Source organism: Gymnoscopelus microlampas, assembly GCF_963454915.1.
Source record: "Gymnoscopelus microlampas genome assembly, chromosome: 24".
Taxonomy (NCBI): domain Eukaryota; kingdom Metazoa; phylum Chordata; class Actinopteri; order Myctophiformes; family Myctophidae; genus Gymnoscopelus; species Gymnoscopelus microlampas.
In genome coordinates this window covers 34,130,640-34,150,154 of record NC_139961.1, presented here as the reverse complement: position 1 = coordinate 34,150,154, position 19,515 = coordinate 34,130,640, and the positions used below count along the sequence as shown (strand labels likewise).

General features: G+C 40.9%; 2 protein-coding genes across 3 annotated transcripts; one reads left to right on the top strand and one right to left on the bottom strand.

The window, feature by feature from the left end:
• Nucleotides 1-1,182: 1,182 nt before the first annotated feature.
• On the top strand, nt 1,183-11,230 carry LOC311040459 (zinc finger protein 292-like). Its single transcript, XM_084050762.1, has 10 exons — nt 1,183-1,333; nt 3,017-3,156; nt 3,269-3,350; nt 3,626-3,761; nt 5,241-5,443; nt 6,876-7,012; nt 7,165-7,306; nt 7,486-7,767; nt 7,944-8,679; nt 9,180-11,230. Exons 1-10 carry the CDS (start codon nt 1,184-1,186, stop codon nt 9,893-9,895), a joined length of 2,724 nt encoding a protein of 907 aa, XP_083906888.1. The 5' UTR covers nt 1,183; the 3' UTR covers nt 9,896-11,230.
• A 712-nt stretch (nt 11,231-11,942) lies between these two features.
• On the bottom strand, nt 11,943-18,811 carry LOC311040812 (deoxynucleotidyltransferase terminal-interacting protein 1-like). 2 transcript variants are annotated; one of them, XR_014600324.1, is made up of 14 exons: nt 18,542-18,811; nt 17,906-17,976; nt 17,503-17,599; nt 17,052-17,150; nt 16,397-16,459; nt 16,203-16,268; nt 15,712-15,770; nt 15,466-15,511; nt 15,246-15,304; nt 14,899-14,959; nt 14,490-14,561; nt 13,693-13,748; nt 13,033-13,407; nt 11,943-12,986 (listed from the first exon to the last, which is right to left on the bottom strand). XR_014600324.1 is itself a non-coding variant. In XM_084051167.1 (13 exons), the coding sequence occupies exons 1-13, from the start codon at nt 18,596-18,598 to the stop codon at nt 13,224-13,226; spliced, it is 990 nt and encodes a 329-aa protein (XP_083907293.1). In that variant the 5' UTR covers nt 18,599-18,811; the 3' UTR covers nt 11,944-13,223. The 2 variants fall into 2 exon arrangements, 1 of the variants encoding a protein (XP_083907293.1); XM_084051167.1 differs by having other exon boundaries at nt 11,944-13,407.
• Nucleotides 18,812-19,515: the final 704 nt, after the last annotated feature.

The following is a 19,515-nucleotide window of genomic DNA, read 5'->3' as shown; positions in this document are numbered from 1 at the left end:
CACTGGAGGGCTCCGTATAAATGTCATAATACAAAAAAATAAAATTGAGAAAAACTTTTCTGACCGAAAAGGTATAGGCTGAAGACGACATAAGATTGCGTTGGATGTATGCATTGCAGCCAGGATTCTTGAACATTTTGTGGAGAAGATCTTGATAATGGGCCGTAGGGAAGGATTCACACCAACTCAGACTGGGTTAGTAATAATAATGTATTTTATTTATAATGCACTTTACATTTGTGAAAATCTTAAAGTGCTACAATAGGCAATCGCATAAAAAGAATCATCACACCACTAAAAAACATTTAAGAAACTAAAACAAAGGTACAGTCTGTGCTCAGTGTGCTGTGTGATAGTGAATTGTTGCCATGTCTGCCTATTATAAGCGACTTTGGGCTTATTTTTCTGTAAAGTTGCTTGTAAATATGATTGATTGATTGAATACTTTATTAACATTTTTTTTTAAAAGCACAAAGTACAGTTAAAGGGATGCTAAAAGGATAAACCCAAGAAAGTACTATGGCTTGTTTCTAAAGTGTAGTTGTTTATTTGGGCGTGCTGCCTAATCCTGTTTAAACAAATCAAACTATCACGTCCCCAAAAAAATTAATGTGTATTTGTCCACGGACCCCCATCTGAAATTTGTGCCAGGAACCCCGGCCCGTACCAGATTTGTGTTGTTAAAATGTTTCAAAAATATTCCTCATTTTGACCCCCCCCCCTTTTCATAAACGGCGTGTTTTCATAAACCAGGTTGCTTATATCAGTGGTTCTCAACCTGTGGGTCGGTCCCCTCTCCCCAGATGACAGTGAAGTGTCAATTTAAGGACTTTTAAGACCTTTTTAATACCTAAAAAGGAAAAGTTACAATAAAAACTGGTCAAACATTGGCCAAATTGTAAAATAATATAGGAAAGAGGCAAAAATTGTGAAAATAGCAGATCTACAGCTTTTCTTTTGAGAGCTTGTAGATCTGCTATATTCACAGTATATCTGTGGAACAGAACTGAGTCAAACTAAATGTAATGCCTCAACTCCTACAATTCCAAGTGCTTATCAGGGTGGGAGGTCCCCAGTTAAAATATGATTATTTTTGGGTACAGCCTGAAAAGGTTGAGAACCACTGGCTTATAGCTCTCCCAAAACCTGGCAACACTGCAAGCCAGCAATACAAGCAGTAAGTATGGCGGAGGAGGAGGAAAGCAGTGCTCTCCATGGTGCTCTTCTCGACTTGGAGGGCTTCGAGGAACAACTACAGAGCTTGTTTAAAGATGGTTTCTCGGGTCACGCGGTGCAGATGGACTCCAAAACCTTCTTTTCCGATTTTCGCAAGGTAAGGCAAGAGCTTTTAAATAACTAGAAGGAAAAAAAAACCTTGTGGAGGAGAACAATTTCCCCTCCCCCAGTGACAGTTGGCTAACGACCCCCTAGCTCTAGTCCATACAGTCAGAAGGAGTTCTCCTTAACGCTATGTTACTTAAGACCCGTTGCCCGCACACCCGTGGTAGCGCACTGTGCGCAGCCTCTCGTCTGTAGTCAAAATAAAAAATACGCTTTGGCTACTCACCGAAACAAAGACGGCTTTAAGATGTTGAAAGCCTACTTTCCTTAGTGGGAACACTCGGAGCCCCCCACCTCACGTCTAAAATACACTTTTTGACCAAAATGTAAAATAATCCACCGGATGGAAACAATCTGGTAAATAGAAAAACATCCATTGATCAGATCTGTAGAGGGCGCAGTGGAGTAACTAAAACATTTCCCCCATCCGGTGGATTATTTTACATTTTGGTCAAAACGTGTATTTTAGACGTGAGGTGGCGGGCTCCGAGTGTTGCCACTAAGGAAAGTAGGCTTTCGACGTCTTAAACACGTCTTTGTTTTGTTGAGTAGTGAAAGTGTATGTTTTATTTTTTACTAGAGACGCAGCCTGCGCTACCGCGGGTGTGCGGGCAACGGCTCGAAAGTAACATAGCGTTAAAGGAGAACTCCTGACGCTATGGACCAGAGCTAACGACCCCCCACGTAGCGTGAGCATGCTTACTATGCTGTTCCATTAGACAAAAGAAGGAAGTGTTCAATCTTTCCCCCTTTTAAATTTTTTTTTTTTTGGGTTCGGTTGTCGGGCTACAGTACCTAGTACTCACACACACACACGCGCGTGGAGAAGTCATTAACATTAGCCGTTTAGCTAATTCACTGATGAGATATTCCATGCATGTGGTGTTTTATCACAACAATAACTGAATGCAGCATATGGGGGGTTGTGTCACTGTCACCAAAATGACTGTCAATAAGTTGTTAATGACCGTTACTGGTCAATTAGTCAACTAACCTGTTCAGCTAGCTAGCCCAACATTAGCCTGGTTAGCTTAGCATTTGTTCAACAAACGACACCAAGTCGTTTATGGGCAACAACTATGGATATACTTTCAGTAAATATGTAGTGGATTAAATGCTGGCGCATATTTGAGGTTAATACCATGTGAATGCTAATGATGATATAACGAGCATTACACTTCTCACAGAAACATGAATGAGATATATATAATTGTATTGTATGTATTTAACTGTCTCTATGAATTGAATACACAGGACCACAATGGAAACAAGCCCTCAGGGCTTTTTGTGTTATTGTGTATAATAGTTCCACTGTACTATTTGCAAACTGTTAATAAAGTATTCAATCAATCAAATGTACCAGGAAGTCAAACACTTCAGTCCTGAGAAACACCAATGAAGTAAATGTGTTTAAAGTGATGAGACTTGAATATCCCCAAACAATATAACAATTGCAATTTGAAACTCTTTTAATTCTAAATTTAAATACGTTTTACAGCATTAATTGTATACAAGCAGTACACATACAATGCAGATATTACATAGCATTTGAGTTTGTATTTCTAATTACATTTCACACTGTAATCCATCCAGCCTCTTTCTTTCTCTTTCTGTATGTCGGCTTGACTTTAAGTATTCTTATAATTTGTTCATATCGCTCTCCCTTTCTCCCTAGCTGGTGGAGGAGTACACATGTCACTGGCAGACTCCACTGCCTCAACTCAGGATCCTTGAGCTTGCTCTTTGCAACTTTGATCCTTACCTGTTTCCAGTAGGCTGTGATGATGTGCTCTCCATGCTCAGCAGTCTGGCCTTGTAAGTAACCCTGGTGGAGGACTTTGTTACAACTATTAGGAAATGGGATGCAAATGTCAAGAATCCATTTCTTGCCCGAACAGTAATTGATAGGAGTTCTGTTCCCTCACAGGAGTGTGTTTGAGCTCTTACTGTTCTTTGACAAGAATGACTTCAATCAGGATCCACTGAAACACTTCACTGTTAAATACCAGGTGAGGCTTCAAATCATTTTCTGATGTAGCTTGATTATGCATTTCTGTGAAGGGATTTGACAGCAGCTGTCATGGTTGCTCCTTCAAAGCACTATTGCACATTACTGTATATTTATTAATGCAACTTACTGTAAGTATAAATCACAACTGCACCCTCCCCTGATTCCTGTGTCTTTACAGATGTCTGGGTGCCGGTTATGTGTTCCACATAGAGTAGGGCTTTTCAAAGTGAGAGGCTGCCATTTATTCTCTTTTTTTCCCCTACTGTTTTTCAGGAATGTCATATGTCCCTTGCGAGGCATCAGAATGTTCACTTGCTCCAGGTAAGCAATTGCTTACAAGATGGGGGGCCATGGGCGAACTCCACTCTGCAGGCCATCCTCACACAGTCCACATTACCTCAGCCTGAAGGTATGTAATGGTGAAAACATATTTTATACCTGCCACACACTCCCATCAACAACCATCGTTTTTGCATTTGTTTTATTGTATGTTCAATGTGTGTAAATATATTTTCCACTTAAATAGTTGTTCCTAAATAAATAAAAAAAATAATGATAATTGCCCAGGCTGTTCCATCCTCTAACCCACTACCAACTATTAATGGCAGATTTAGTTAATGTATCTTATTCAAATTCTACTGCAGCTAGTACAGAAATGTCCTAGATTAAGCTTCATATTTAGAGGAATGAGTCAATAAGTTCTTGTGTGTGAATTACCTGTACTTTTCATAAGTTTTGCACATTTAAAAGATGTATCCAAAACCCAGTGCAATCAATAATGGGTTATCCGACAAATAGAGGTTTTAACTTGAACACACTATAACATCGTCTGAACAGTCAAGTCTGTTAAATATATTATCTTACAAATCCTGTTTATCAGTACTTCCACAATGTGGACAGGACAGCTACCTCATTCCACAAGGGGATTGTTACAAACATTCAGGGCATACTTAGGAAACATTCAGGGCATAGTTGCCAGCAATAGCCTATATATGGAGATCCCCATAGATGGAGATAATAGACCGGCAAAGTCGTCATAGAGACCCAAACGTGCCATTTGTACGGAGTCTGACATCAGCGAACCCTTCCCCGAAACTCTTTGTATAGACATAGCCATCACGTCCAGGGCTGAAGTCTTGATCCCATATTTGGCCATAACTAACATCGGCAGCTCCATATAGGGAGACGTCTGACACTATCTGACATCATCATAGTGATGTCAGGACCGCAAGCCAGCATTATAAGAAGAGGCTCGAAACCTCTCAGATAGGCACATTCCAGAGCGATTCCGAGAGACATCTTAACTCTCTCCCGAGTACCAGGAGATTGGCTGGCCTTACAACCCAGTTAATCACAGATTACATATTCAGGACGACTAGCTGGCCTTACAACCCAGCTAGGCCTTCAGAGTGGCTCTTGAGTCCGGTTCTAAAGAACCAGTCGATTATCATTGTTATAGGGATAGATTGCTTCACAGTGGTGTGTTAAAAGTCATTCTGTTGCATTGCTTACTCTGACTACTCGGTGCTCTTCACAATGTTTGCCTCTCATTGACTCATAATTTCACGTGCCAGCTGCTGAGATAGCTATGCAAGGGGCTAAGCTGCTTGTCGGGTTTAGACTTCAGTATCTTACCCAAGGACACTTGGATGCATGCAACACCCAGAGTTCATCTAATCAAACTTTGAGCCTTGCAATTAAATGTGAAGCTGAGAAGTTCCGTTATTCCTGCACCATGTGTGGTGTTGGGTATCATTGTTGCGTTCGTTTTCAATGTATCTGCACTACTGTGACGAAGACTCATTCTAGTATAATTTAAGTGACACTCGTTCCTTATTAGCTCTCCATGATGAAACTAAATTGACGTCTCTCCTCTTTGACTCCACAGTGGACAGATATATCGGCTCCCAGCTGCCGGTGTTGTTGGAGCTGCGGATACGCTACCTGTTGACCTGTGAGAGGGTCAGCGAGGCCATGGCCCTGGCCAAGTGCTGCTCTAAGCATCCCACGGCAGGGCAACATCACTTCTTCCTCCAGGTGTACCTCACGTGGCTTCACAAAACCTCCCAGCATGACCTTCTGAACAAAGAGGTGGGCTGAGTGACTGTGTTGTATAGAGATGATGTGTACACTGCACGTGTGATGTGTATTGGGGAGGACTGTATAATTTTTAGATTTTATCTAAATATAGTATATTTCTAGATATTGTGTTAATAATTTGTGTTACATGTGCAATTTCAGCCATGCAGCTTACACATGAATAAACATTAAATAGATAAATTGCAATTATGACACTGAACTTTTTGAATGTGTCTATGACTGTCAATCTCATAATTATAAAATAACCAGCCCAGCCCTATTGCCAACACACTCCGAATGGAATATAGACTATTAGTAGTTAAAGGTAGGGTAAGTGATTTTTTTGGGTCATTTATATTTTTTGGTTAAAAAGGTTAAAGTACTATATTCTGATAGTAATCATTGCTACAGAGTGTTTGTTCGGTCACAGGGGTCTCTCCAGCTTTTTAGTAAACAGAATATAGTACATTTTCAGGTAGGTGACAACATTTAAGCCAATCAGGAGAGGGCACTGAAAATGCATTTTCTGTTTAATAAAGAGCTGGAGAGACATGGGAGACTCCTTTTACTGAACAAACACTCTATAGCAATGAGTACTATCAGAATATAGAGCTATTTAACACTTATTTTAACCAAAGTAAATCACTTACCCTACCTTAGCTCATTCACTGACAGATTTATTTCTGGCTGTGTTTGCCCACTGCCAGCAATTATGATCGCATGTCCAATCGTTTGTAAACAGACAGGGTACGTGTGTGCGACGCCCAGACAACAAACATTCCGATCGTCTCGGAACCCTTCTCATTCAGCCCAGTGTAAACAAGCCATTTCTCGTTAAAATTGCACGGATCACTCACTTTTTCAGCTCGCCACACAGATGTACATCCCTCATGATCGCGTGTCCAACTGTTTGTAGACACACAGGGTAGGTGTGTGAGTGGCCGAGAACAAATTTTCAATCAGTGACAATCCATTCTCCAGTAGTAGAAGTTTGTAAACAGCGTGTCTGAGCGGAGCACGGACAAGAAATACGAAGCTGAGATAAGTTATATAGTTTAAGGGGAAGATTTAAACAGGGGGCAGACGGAAACGGAAATCTTCGATTGACGTCATTTCCGTATCCGGGTGTGTTACAATGAAATGTATTACTTTGAGAGATGAAGGACGGTGAGATCTATATAAATTTGGACGTTTTTCAAAATTATTTTTTTTACGTCAGTGGCAGATTTGGTAATTGGAAAAAAATGTTTTTTACGTCAGTGGCAGTGAATGAGTTAAGAGTATTTTAGGAACTTATTTATGCAGGACGAGTAGAAAGACATGCAACACAGCAGGAATCGAACCAGGGACATACAGTACTGTAGTGATTACACCTCCAATTAGCTACGCTTGTGTGCCCTGAATGGAACTTTAATGATGTAATGGCACCCTTTTCCCCCCTCAGGTGGCTGATCTTAATGGCAAAGATGCTGTTCGCATCATCTGTAATATGGAGAACGAGGAAAAGGATGACTCACTACTGGCCCTCACCAGAGTCTTCCTCTCCCAGCAGCTCGGAAGAGGAGACATGGACCATTTGTGGTAGGTTTGACTGTAAATAGAAATCCACAAATGATACTAAAGTGCCATTCACACCAACATGACAGTGATACTCAGTGGACTCAATTCTTAATGTGTTATGTAAAGCACCTTGAATTGCCTTGTTCTTGAAATGTGCTTGCCTTGCCTTACAGTGACCTTGTCTTCCTATGGAGTAAACTACATATGCGGTTGAAAACCTCCAAAGAAGTTTTACTTGAGGAGAGCCATCAGGTGATGCTGTCTGCCACTAATGTCAATTCAATCTTCCCTTTCATCAGAGTCATTCTTGAAGAGGTGAGACACGAATAGAAGTATTTTTCATATAAGAAGGAAGCTACTTTTTTTGTGTGGACATGAACTTAAGACATCTGTTTTAGTAATTCATTTGATTAAACGTTTATAGAATTCACTGGTATTCCTCAACTTTACATATTTCAGAGTTAAAAATCAACACTCTCATTTTGTCTATTAAGTTGGGCAAAGATGGGGTCCAGTTTTGTGTGGAGCTGTGTGCCAAGGCCCTTCAGTCCTGCCTTCCCTGTGATGTCGGCACCAAGTCCCTGATCTACAAGACCATTGCTGGCCTATTTCCCAATGACCTGGATATGTGCAGAGCCTGTGCTCTGCTGGTCTACTTCCTGGAACACACTGTGGAGGCTTACAAGATGGTCTTCCAGCTCTACACACAGCCTGACCAGGAGTACCATGCAGATGCCAGCCCTGTCAGCAACCAAGTTCGCTTTGAGTTGCTCCAGGTATTGTAATGGCTTAATAAATCATGACCAAATATGTGTCATTTACTGTTTGTTTGTGTCAATGTCACTGTTTAGTGTGAAACCTGCTAATCCCTGTGCATTATTGGGCTCTTGATTGCAATTGTACATGTTGTTAAATAAATCAATGGTCAACAACTTTTACTGTCTTTCTGTAGGTCCTGAAGAAGGACTTGTACTTTGACCCTGAGTTCTGGAACCTCATGGCTCTGCGAGCCAGCTGTTTAAATCTGATGAGTCAGACTGTGGAGAGCGCTGCCCTAGAAGAGATCTTGGAGTGGGTCCCTGACTACTGCACCAAAGAGCCTGATTTACATTTAAGCAGCTTCCAGCAAAGAGCAGAAGTGGCACCCCAGGCAGGGGCGAAGAAGCGCCAGATGAAAGTTGACAAGAATCACACGACAAACAAACGGGCTAAGGCCAGCTCTGATGGAGCTGCACACTCACGTACTATGAAGGAAACTTCAATGGAATCTTTGAGGCGGTCCTTTTGGCAACTAGGCAAAACACACCAACAAATAGACGAGGCTTCCACATCACTTCTGTCGAAAATGAAGCAGGCAGCGGTGGTCCTTCCCAAACTCCCACAAATAGATGAAGCTTCCACTTCGCTGCTGGTTAAAATGAAGCAGGCAGCAGTGGTCCTTCCCAAACTCGGCTTTGCTCTCTGGCCACTGGTGCCGCTGCAGCAATACAGCAGCCAGAAGGACAGTATTTATGGTTCTGACACGTGGTGGGACGACGCAGAAGACGACGACAGCAGCAGCGACTCTGACTGGTTGTACTCTGGCTTAGAATCCTGGTCAAAAGAGCAGACGCACAAGCAGAAGAAAGGCAGAAAACTCAAAAAAGATGCCACTTTCAAGAGACTGACGCTACAAGCAAACACAAATGGTAAATAACAGCGGACTGTCAGTCCTCACCATACTCAGACAATAATCTGTTTATCACACCCATACCCGTGTTGTTAAAATTGTAAAAAGATGACATCGATATTAGTCAGTCAGTGTACTTGTATGCGCAGAAGTATGTGCGATCATAAAATGTAGGATGCATGTCCCCATGTACTAGCGACAAAATTGACAAAATTAATTTTGTATGATGATTCTGTATGTATACCTTAGTCATTTGCTCAATACATGAAGTCTGCCTTGTTTATCTGAGGGAAGGAAAGTATCTTGTGCACAGATCGCCAGTTAGCTTAGCCAGTAGATACTAGGGGTAAATGCAAAACACATTCCTGTCCTCATTATAATTAACAAGGAAGCTATAGTGCTCCTAACAACGGGAGAATTGTTGGACAGATGATGGAGGCTTTCCGATTTGTCTGCTCACCATTTTCACCTGTCTCTCCCCTTCTCTCTTCCTCTCCCTCTCTTCTCGCTTGCTCTCAGCTGTGAGGTCCGGGTCTTCCCAGACTCAGCCCTTCTCCTGTCCCGAGTGTCTCTACGCCTTCACATCTCAGGACTTTCTCCACAAACACATGAAGAGAAGCCACAGTGACCTTTACTGCCAAATGTTGAAGCATGGACAGATCCCCTCAGCAGCCTGTCAACAAATCACCAGCACTGCAGCCAGCCAGAAACAAGGAGACACAGATGAAACAAGCTCTTACAGTCATCAACAGCTTACCGAAACTTTAACTCAACCAGGAGAAGTAAAAACACACGAGCTGACTTCCACAGGGAAGAGACCCCACACCTGTAAATTGTGTGACAAGAGTTTCCGACATGTAGGTGACCTGAAAAGACACGAGCCTGTCCACAGTGGAGAACAACCTTTCCAGTGTAAATATTGTGGCAAGTCTTTTAATGACCAGAGTAATTTGAGGAAACACGAGCGTATCCACACTGGAAAAAAGTCTTACCATTGCACACAGTGTGGCAAAGCTTTCAGTCGGATGGATTGCCTGAAGATACACATGCGCGTTCACACCGGAGAAAAACCTTTCCACTGTGAACAGTGTGACAAAAGCTTTAGTCAGTTAGGTCTGCTGAAGACACACCAGCGTCTCCACACTGGAGAAAAACCCTTCCAGTGTAAATGGTGTGACATGAGTTTCAATGAGTCGGGTAATCTGAAAAGGCACCACCAGTATATGCACACTTGAGGAAAATATTTCCCACACTAGCGAGTCAACACTGGAGGAAAACCTTAACACTGTAACCGGTGTGATGAGGGTTTCAGTTTCAGAAGGTTTCACCAGCGTGTCCACACTAAAACATTCCACTGAAAAGTGTGTGACAATAGTTTAAAGACCTGAAGCCGATTCTACAAATGTCTTCTAAATCCTAACTTATTGCTATATCAGTGGTGCTCAAATCTTTTCGCGTTAAGGACCCACAAAATGATATGTATTTGACCACGGACCCCCATCTCAAAATGTTTTGTTCCAGGAACCCCCACAAGCAAAGATTTGAGTTAAAAAGATTTTTCAAAAATAGATCTACAAGCTCATAGCGTGGTACGAGAAGAACCACAGAGCAGGAGATGAACATGGCAACAACTGGAGCGGCGGGCACAAGACCGAAGGGGATGGAGGAGTTTCATCAATGGCCTATGTTCCTCATGGAATTTAAAGGCCTAAGTAAGTATAGCATGGCACAAAGTGACGCGCTATGAGCTTGTATATTTGCTATTTTTGAACAGCCAAAGTACAAAATAAAATAATGGTTAAAGTGGTTAAAGTATAGCTAAATGACACAGATGCTCTCCTGGTTTTAATGGGTTAAATTACTCCTGTGAGCTAAGAATCGCCAGTGTGTGTCCCACTTTGGAGAAAATCCTTTATACTACAGTGACATGAGTTTCTGTCTGTTGCTTAATCTGAAGAGAGACCAGCGTTTTGTGCACACATGAGCAAACCCTTTCCACTATAAACGGAGTGGTCAGAAGCACACTCAGTCTAGACATGTGGTCTTCACGTGCGAGCAAACCTATCCAACTTAACACTGGCTTATTTGTGAAAGCTCACAAATTGTGCGAAAGTTACCCTGATGGAAAGTATCCTATTTTGATTGATGTATGCCTCTTTTTCACGTTTTTATTTTAATGCTTCACCATTTTTGATGTCCCATTATAAAAGGGATGTAGATATACATTGTGTAATGAATTGACTTGTAATGTCTGACTCAATGTAGGGATGAAAAGCTGTCTTCGATCTTTTTTTATGGGATGCCCTATATTGCCTCTAATACTGTGACATAACATCAAATTGCATCTCTGTCCATCTCTCACTGTCTAGCCATATACTGTATCTCCCTGTCTCTCTTCATCTCAGTCGCTCGCTCTTTGCGTATGATTCGCAGAGACGGTGCTTGATGTGGCCATCTTTAGTAAATTTCCCCAAAATAAAACTACTTCACAAGACAATGTTGGTGTAAATACGATCTTCAGCCTTTTTTAGAAAGATTATCAATTGTTATGCAATATAATAAAGTTGATTCTGATATACAATAGTGAGTCGTTGCATGCTTGCAGCCAATTGAACAGGAGGGGAGTTTCTAGGCATAGTTGTTAGTAGGTAGTACTTGGATTGCCATAGGGAAAATGTAATGAGAGAATTACTAGATTCTTAACTAATTACATATTCTACATTCTGTGATAACCATTTGGCCTTAGCCTGAACATCAAAAAGATGCCATGGCACAGGCCTGATATTTATTCTTTTGGATATAGCTTGGTCTCATGACACAAGCACTTCCTCGCTTATCTTATGTATAATAGTCTGAGCGCTTTTCGGTCAGAGAACTATAGTACTTTGCCACGACCTGTGTTTTAAGGTACTTCTCCCATGATATCATGTATTAAACTTCTATCTTAGACATATAAAGTGTCTGTTTGCCTCAACAAATCCTGACGGATCCAGGCTTAGGCCTACTCAACATATGCCATTTGAGCACACGGTAAGAGTGTGGGCGTGTTAAATCTTAGTCAAATTCCATTTCATTGTTCAACCTTGGAGATAATTCTGTCTGAATAGATATGCTAATATAGCTTTAATTTAAAAACTGAAATGTGGAGATGCAAGGTTTCTGCCTGACAGCGATGATTTATTATACATCCGTGACGTGAAGTTCTTCGGGCTTAACAGAATACTGCTGTTTCACGTCAATCATTACCAGCCAGCAACAATACACAGAACTTTTATAAACAAAAAGGACTTCAACTGTGTTCATGTTGATTTTTAATAAGCAATTCACAATGTAAAAGCATTTTTATGACTATCAAATTCAACCAAATATTTCTTTCCCTACAGTGTTAAAAGTTTGTTTAAAAATGACTAAACCAGTGGTTCTCAAACTTTTCAGACCCCCCATAACTCTGACTTTGTCCTTTAAAGGTCCATTTTGAACCCCTCAAACCAGGAACCCTGAGGGTCCCTGGACCCCACTTTGAGAACCACTGGATTACATTAAACAAATTAAAGTCGGCCAACAGAAAAAAAGACTGTTCTTTTTGCGTTCATTGTCGGTTCATTTGAAAGAGGACTCGATTATCTTTCTGGTCAACTTCAGCTCTGATGTGGCCCTGTTCTGTTCACACTATAGTTAATATTTAGGGTTGGCACACGCTATCTGTCAACGGCAAGCCTAATGGGCTAAAATATACTGGCAAAGGGTGAAACGAACCACAAAGCGGACAAGAAACGGACCGTACACAGACCACCTCCTGAGGTTCACTTCAGAGGGGTCAGAGAACTTTCGGAGTGTCCACATATGCAAGATAAATAGCTGCGTCATGGTCTGAGTCCATTTCAGAGACTTTAAATGTGAGGAATGTTTTTGTGAATTGTGAAGACTGGCAGCAAAACAGAAAGTATTTATAAGTCTTCACATCTGTGAGTTATCAATGTTTCTATTCATGCGTGTCATTTTCTAAACATTGATTTCTATGTGTTTGTTCCCTGCAGTAACCTTGATCAAATCACAGATGGAAGTCCATGTTTACTTGTTTTCTGAACATGGTGACCAGACCTGGTGGGTCAGCCAGAGGTCACATGGTCTCAGAACATTGGGGTCAGAGGTGGTCACATGTTATTTTCATCCAGATGAAGGCCAAATTGTTTGGTCGAAATAGGGCTGCAACTATCGATAATTTTCTTAACAATTATTGTATTGATTACTTTTTCGATTAGTCAAATCATTTGTTTTGTCAATTTATAAATTAATCGATAAGGAAAAATTCTAACAGATTTGTTTCTAATCAACTAAATTTATAAGTCTGATTACCAACCGATCTACAAACTCAACACGTGATTTGCAGATCTGCTATTTTTTAAAAGGTTTTGAAAATTTTAAAAGCAAAATTTCAACCTTCTCCCCCAAAATCAATTATTCTTTATTCAAATAAATTATCGATAAATATATATTTTATTTAAATAACTGATTCAATTTCGAGTTCGATTGACTGTTGCAGCCCTAGGTCGAAACGTGTGCCTATGCATTTTGCACAGTAAAACTGTTTTCCGAGCTACTAGCTGTTGTGCACGCCTTTTCTTCTTTTTCTTCTTTACACATGTTCTCAGAGCGCTGGGCCTCCATGGTTTTTTTCATCTTGTCCACCATCCAGGGAGGGACAGAGAACGGCTTCAGTTCGTCTATTTTCAACTCAGGACAGTCCCTGAAACACAATACACACATTACACAAAACAATACACAACAATAAATTGTTAGCTTATAAAAATGTTTATATGATACACTGTTACTTCTCTCTATACATAGTACAGAATTCTACCACTATCTATATTGAAATCGAAGATCTTTTCTTATAGGGGTCCCTGGCAAGGAATCTTTTCAAAAGGGGTCCGGGGCCTACTACGTACCAATTTGGGGGTCCTCAACATGAGAATGTTGGAAACACTGGTTTAGACAGAGTGAGAATACAGGAGGTGCAGATCAGACTTACTTGTACTCATCAGAGCGAAATAGATCCTGAATGTCTTCTTCTATCAGCAGATAAGCCTACAGAAAGACAGACAGAGTTTGTTGTGCATGTTCACCACACCAGTAAGAAAGTTGTTTGATTCAAGGCGCTCGGGTGGCGCATGGGTAAGGTTTCTGCCCACCACTACACAGAGTGTCAGTGTAGGAGTTCGAATCCTCTGTGGTGCATAAGGCTTGGTGTTCCTACAAACACAATTGGCTGATTTTACAGGAGGGAAGCCGGGCAGGGAGGGTGATCTCTGTCGTTGCACTAGTATGTTTGTAACTAGGAGGAACAGTGCGTTCCATCAACACGACATCAGCAGTTCTTGATGATGTCAAGGATCCCGTATCTCCATAGGCAATCAGTCGTTTGGTAGTGAGCACCGCACTGGGTACTCTACAACGGGTATGTAAACATTCCTCAACTTGCATCGCTCCCGACTTGCATCGTTCGCGAGTAGGCCGGTACCCATTGATATAATAGCAAGATGCAGGCTAAGGAGGAACTACAGTTAATGCACATTTACAAAAGTGGGCACTTATAAGAAGCACTATGTTCATACAGAGTGCAAATAAGTTAGTTAAAAACAGTAGGTAACGCTACTTAGCTGTAGGTAACATTTACAAAGTTAGACATGTGCTAGAAGCACTATGTAAAGTTATAGCTAGAGAGCAACATACCAGAGCAGTACATGAGCGGTTCAGGTTCGATTAAGTTATCTGAAGGAAACATCTGAACATTCTTCTGAATTAAAGACAGAAACAGGAAGTACTCACCATCTTTCCTCCAGTGGCTCTCATGTGCTGCCCCTCTGCCAGCCAGTGTTTATCCTGAGCATCAGCTGCATACTGGTACACACACACACACACACACACACACACACACACACACACACACACATTAACCAACGGCCTGAGAGAACAGGAATGTCTAAATAAAATAATAAACCACAAGAGGCAGTGATTTAACATGGATTGTAGAACAGCTAAGAGTTGTAGTGAGACACGATGCCGAACGGAGTGCTTCCGACCCTCTTAACTGTCCTCAGCCCTCCTCTGAGACACAGGCCAAGTAGATAAAAACTATATGGACCGTTGTTCAGAGTCATTACGGAAATATAAGCTGCTAATAACGTATTATCCAGCCACCATAGTGTGTGTGAGCGTGATTGTGTGTGTATTTTACCTTAAACAGATCAGCATGTTTGATGTAGATTCGTCCTCTAGTCCCACCCATCCCCAACGCCCTGCAGACCAAAACGTTTAAAATCATATTCAAATGAACCACAACAATAACACGTGTATTTGTATGACACATTTCATAAACAATGGTGATACAAAGTGTTTAACATAAGCATAAAACAACATTAAAAGCCATGCAATTCAAGACGTTGCATCCCTAATTAATACAGTAGTAATAGTACTACTATACTGTAAGTATGTGTATTATTACAGTAGTAGTACTAATATAAGAACGTGCATTACTACAGTAGTAGTAGTTGTTGTAGTAATAGTAGTAGTAGTTGGACTTACTTGTTAGCTCGAGATCCAAGGACAAATGTGCTGCTGTCAATCAGTCTGGATGGATCCCACTAAGACATATGAATACAATAACTACTAAATAACAAGATCTGCGTCGGGGTCTAGTCGCCCTGTCTGTGTTCATTTATCAACAATAACCGTCTCAGTGTGATCAGATTTAATTTAAAAAAAAGCAGATTACATGTAATGTGATGACAGTAGAAATGTTTACCTTTGGGCCTTCTCTCTTAACAGATTCTGATGCCTTTGGTTTGGCTCTGAAGAAACAAAACAATTACTTTCTTACATGAAATGCAACCCATTTAGTTGATTATAAAATAATCTATTAGAATTTATTTTGTGTAAAAATGTCATTTTTATAAAAACAATTTGATAAATCTGAAAATGTAGTACCGTAATACGATCATTGCTAAGAAAATAATGGCTAGTTGGAGCCCTAGTTAGCAGGGAGACTCACGGGGTTGTGAAGGGGGGTCTGTCGTGGGAAGCAGTCTGACCAGCTGGACGACCTTTCCTCTGGAAACACAACATACACATTACAATGTTGTAAATATTGTATATATTAGAGGTGCAACAGTTAATCAAACTAATCAATTTAATCAATTATAAAAATGAAAATGGATACATTTCAATAAATAAAATGGGGGGGTATTAGATATATTTTGTTTAAGTCACGTCTATCGGCTAGGTTCAGTACTACATTCTGAATACAATACTACATGATAAGGTCAGTAGATAAGCTATTTGTGCGGGCTGAAGTATCGATTCCTTGAGAGAGATAGAGAGAGAGACAGAGAGATAGATAGATAGATAGATAAAAAGATAGATAGATAAATAAAAACGTGCCTCTTGATTATTATATTAAATGAAAATGTAGAATCAATAGAATAATCACTAAGAAATGAACCAATAGTTTATAGAGATGAGAGGTGTAACGTCCACACGTACCTTCTTTTGAACTGGACTTCCTCTCTGACTGTCTTCATCCGTCTGTCTGTCTGTCTGTCTGGCCCTCTGGAGAACAGGACAAAGTTTTAATATTCAGTAGGTCTTTATCTATCTGTCTGTCCATCCCTCTGGAGAACAGGGCAATGTTTTAATATTTAGTAGGCCTATATCTGCCTGTCTGTCTGTCTGTCTACCTTAACGCCGATATCTGGTGGTCTGGAGGTCTTGGTCTCTGGTTCTGGAAAAAGCTGCTTCGCCTGGAAAGAACAATGGAAAGCATGGAAGAATTATTCCAAAAAAACAAGTTATAGAATGAGTCACATAGAGTTAGTTTTTCTCTTATAATGTTCCCTGTGGGGAACACGTGCTCAGCTCTCAATCACATTTACATGTTTACAATTGGTTAAAAAAATACCCCCCTACAATTGATAATAGATTTTTGAATATTTATTGGACAGTCCTATGTTTTCAAGCTTGTACTACATTCTGAATCTAAAGGCCCTATTATACCGCTTAGGTGTACAGGTCTACGGACAACATGGTTCTGTATAAAACAATTTGTTTTTTTATTCAGGTTTTTATTCTGATCTGCTTGTATTCCAATGAATGAAAGTGCCACTGAACACCATTTCAAGATCAAATGATTTATTGCATTGGTTCCCAAACTCTTTTCTGTGGAGCCCCCCCCCCCCCCCTTCTTACATGTGATTTGTGTCTCAGGAGGTAGAGCGCTGTCTATCCCCAACTTCGTGTGGAAGCCCTAACTGCTCCCGCTGCGCCCCCAAGTGGAGTTAACTACAAATACCTATTATTCTACATTTCTGGGGTTCCAGGTGTTACGTTACATACATGTTCCAGAAGGTTCCTGCAGGCGTCTTTGATCAGATGATCAGTGTGAACCTCATCTCCAACGTTCTCCTTCACGTTCCCCGCAGCTTTCTCAAAGAACTGCCACAAAACAACAATATCACTACAACAATCATATCACATTAAGCGTGTGTGTGTGTGTGTGTGTGTGTGTGTGTGTGTGTTATATTTCATATAATTCAAAACATGGGTTATCGGTCATCTCTAGGTCAGGACACTGTTTCTTAACGTCATGTCCAGGAACCACAAGGGGTCCAAATGGACCCTTACGGTTCTGTAACACTGAAGATTCTCTGGGGGGATAAGATTTTTTTTAAATTATCAAATGGGGGTCCGTGGCGTAATACGTATCAACCTGGGGGTCGTCGAAATGAAAAAGGAAAATCACTGGTCTAGGACTCTCCGACATTATGTGTCATGGTTCAGGCTCTACCTGCAGATATTTCTTGTAAACATTCATGATGTCCTGGTTGAAGCTGGGCTGAATCACTGCTCTCAACAGGTCCATGGAGATGACTGGATCCGTGTAACTGAACAAACAACAACAACACACACAATGACACAAGACATCAAGGCATCTGTGTTCCAACCTGGTAACTCGATTTCCTTCGGGGTGAAATATGTGTGTATATATATATATAATATATCGACCTGAGGCCATTCTACGAATGCCTTCTAAATCAGCAGTTCTCACAAGATTTTTCAAAAATCTTCAAAAAATAGCAGATGTACAAGCTCGCAGCGCGGCACGAAGTGACACGCTGCAAGCTTGCATATCTGCTATTTTTGAATAGCCAATGCTAAAATGACACAGATGCTTTCCCGGTTTTGCTGACCTGACAGTCATGTGAGAGCGTCGCCCACGGCGCTGGACCTGGCGGTGTTTTATCATCAGATTCCATGGGTTCTAGAACACACACACACACACACACACACACACACACACACACACACACACACACACACACACACACACACATATGTTTGTAGGACAGTTAAGCAGTATAGGAGAAACAGACAGCAAGACCTTGCAGAGAGAGAGTAGGAAAGCTGTGAGAGCCGTGGGACAGTGTATGAGAGACAGAGAGTAGGCCAGCTGAGAGGGAGACAGCTGAAGGAGAGACAGCTGAGAGAGACAGACAACCGAGCATGAGGAGTTTGATGTGTGATGTGTCCACTGTCTATGATGTAATGACCAATAATAATAACGTCAGTGGTGTAAAGTAACTAAGTACATTTACAAGTACTGTAATTTAGTAGAATTTTTTACTTTACTGGAGTATTTCCAAATTGCAGTATTTTTACTTATACTCCACTACATCTCAGAGGCAAATATTGTACTTTTACTCCACAACAATTATTTTATAACTTTAGTTACTAGTTACTTGTAACAGATTATTTCTATACTGCAGTATTTACTTTTACTTAAGTAAAGAATGTGAGTACTTTTTCCACCACTGAATGTTTATTACCTTGGTGGTTTGTTCCCCTGTCTCCATCCAGTCTCTCTCTGTGCGCTGTGCTCCCATGATGATGAAAGGCTGAGGGGAAAATATCCTAAAACAACACAAACAGTGGATGTATCGATATGAAACCCGATCATTGATCAATATGAAACTTGATCTTTTGACACCCGGATCAAACTGAACCAAAGCCCGTTGCGTGAACGTCGTTTAGAAGGAAAACAAAACAGTAAAGAAGAAGAATAACAAATAAACAACACTTCCGCCCTGGCACACCGCTTCCGGACTACACAGGAAGTGTGTGGGCCAGGAGCGCGTGCGCACTCATGGGTGGGCGTGATCCTCGATGAGATCAACCTCTGAGATCAACCATAAAGGGAAGTTAACTCGTCAAAAATCATTAAGATTTGGCTCTGACAGGGATTTTTGGCATGGTGTTAGGTATGGGCATATGCTTTTCATAACGAGTTGGGCTGCCCCCCTAGTGGTCTGTTTGCAATAACTGCAATATTAGATAGGTATTCTCCTATGGTATTCTCCCCAAGATCCAAATCTTAACGAGTTCCCTCCCAGCTACCATGGATCAACCAAAACAGACAATCAGGTGAGATTAGACTGACCTCTACTGGCTGTAGAAAAAAAACGATGCTTTTCAGTAATTAATTCACAAGACAATTGATTAATTACTGAAAAGCATATTGATTCATTGTACTTTATTTAGTAAGAGAACAACAGTACATGCAAGTACAAATTCACAATACAAGGTCTACTAAACTGGAAGACTCATAAAGCACTAAGCTTAAGTGAGTAGGGTTTTACACTGCTTTACTCCTTTTGGTAGGGCATTCCACATGTTTGTTGAATAGCATGAGAACGAGTTCATTCCTTTGTTGAGCCAAATCTGGGTTGAACATGATTCGTGGAGCTGCCTCTGATGTTATGATCGTGGACTTCATTAAAGTTTTGAAAGTATTTTGACAAAT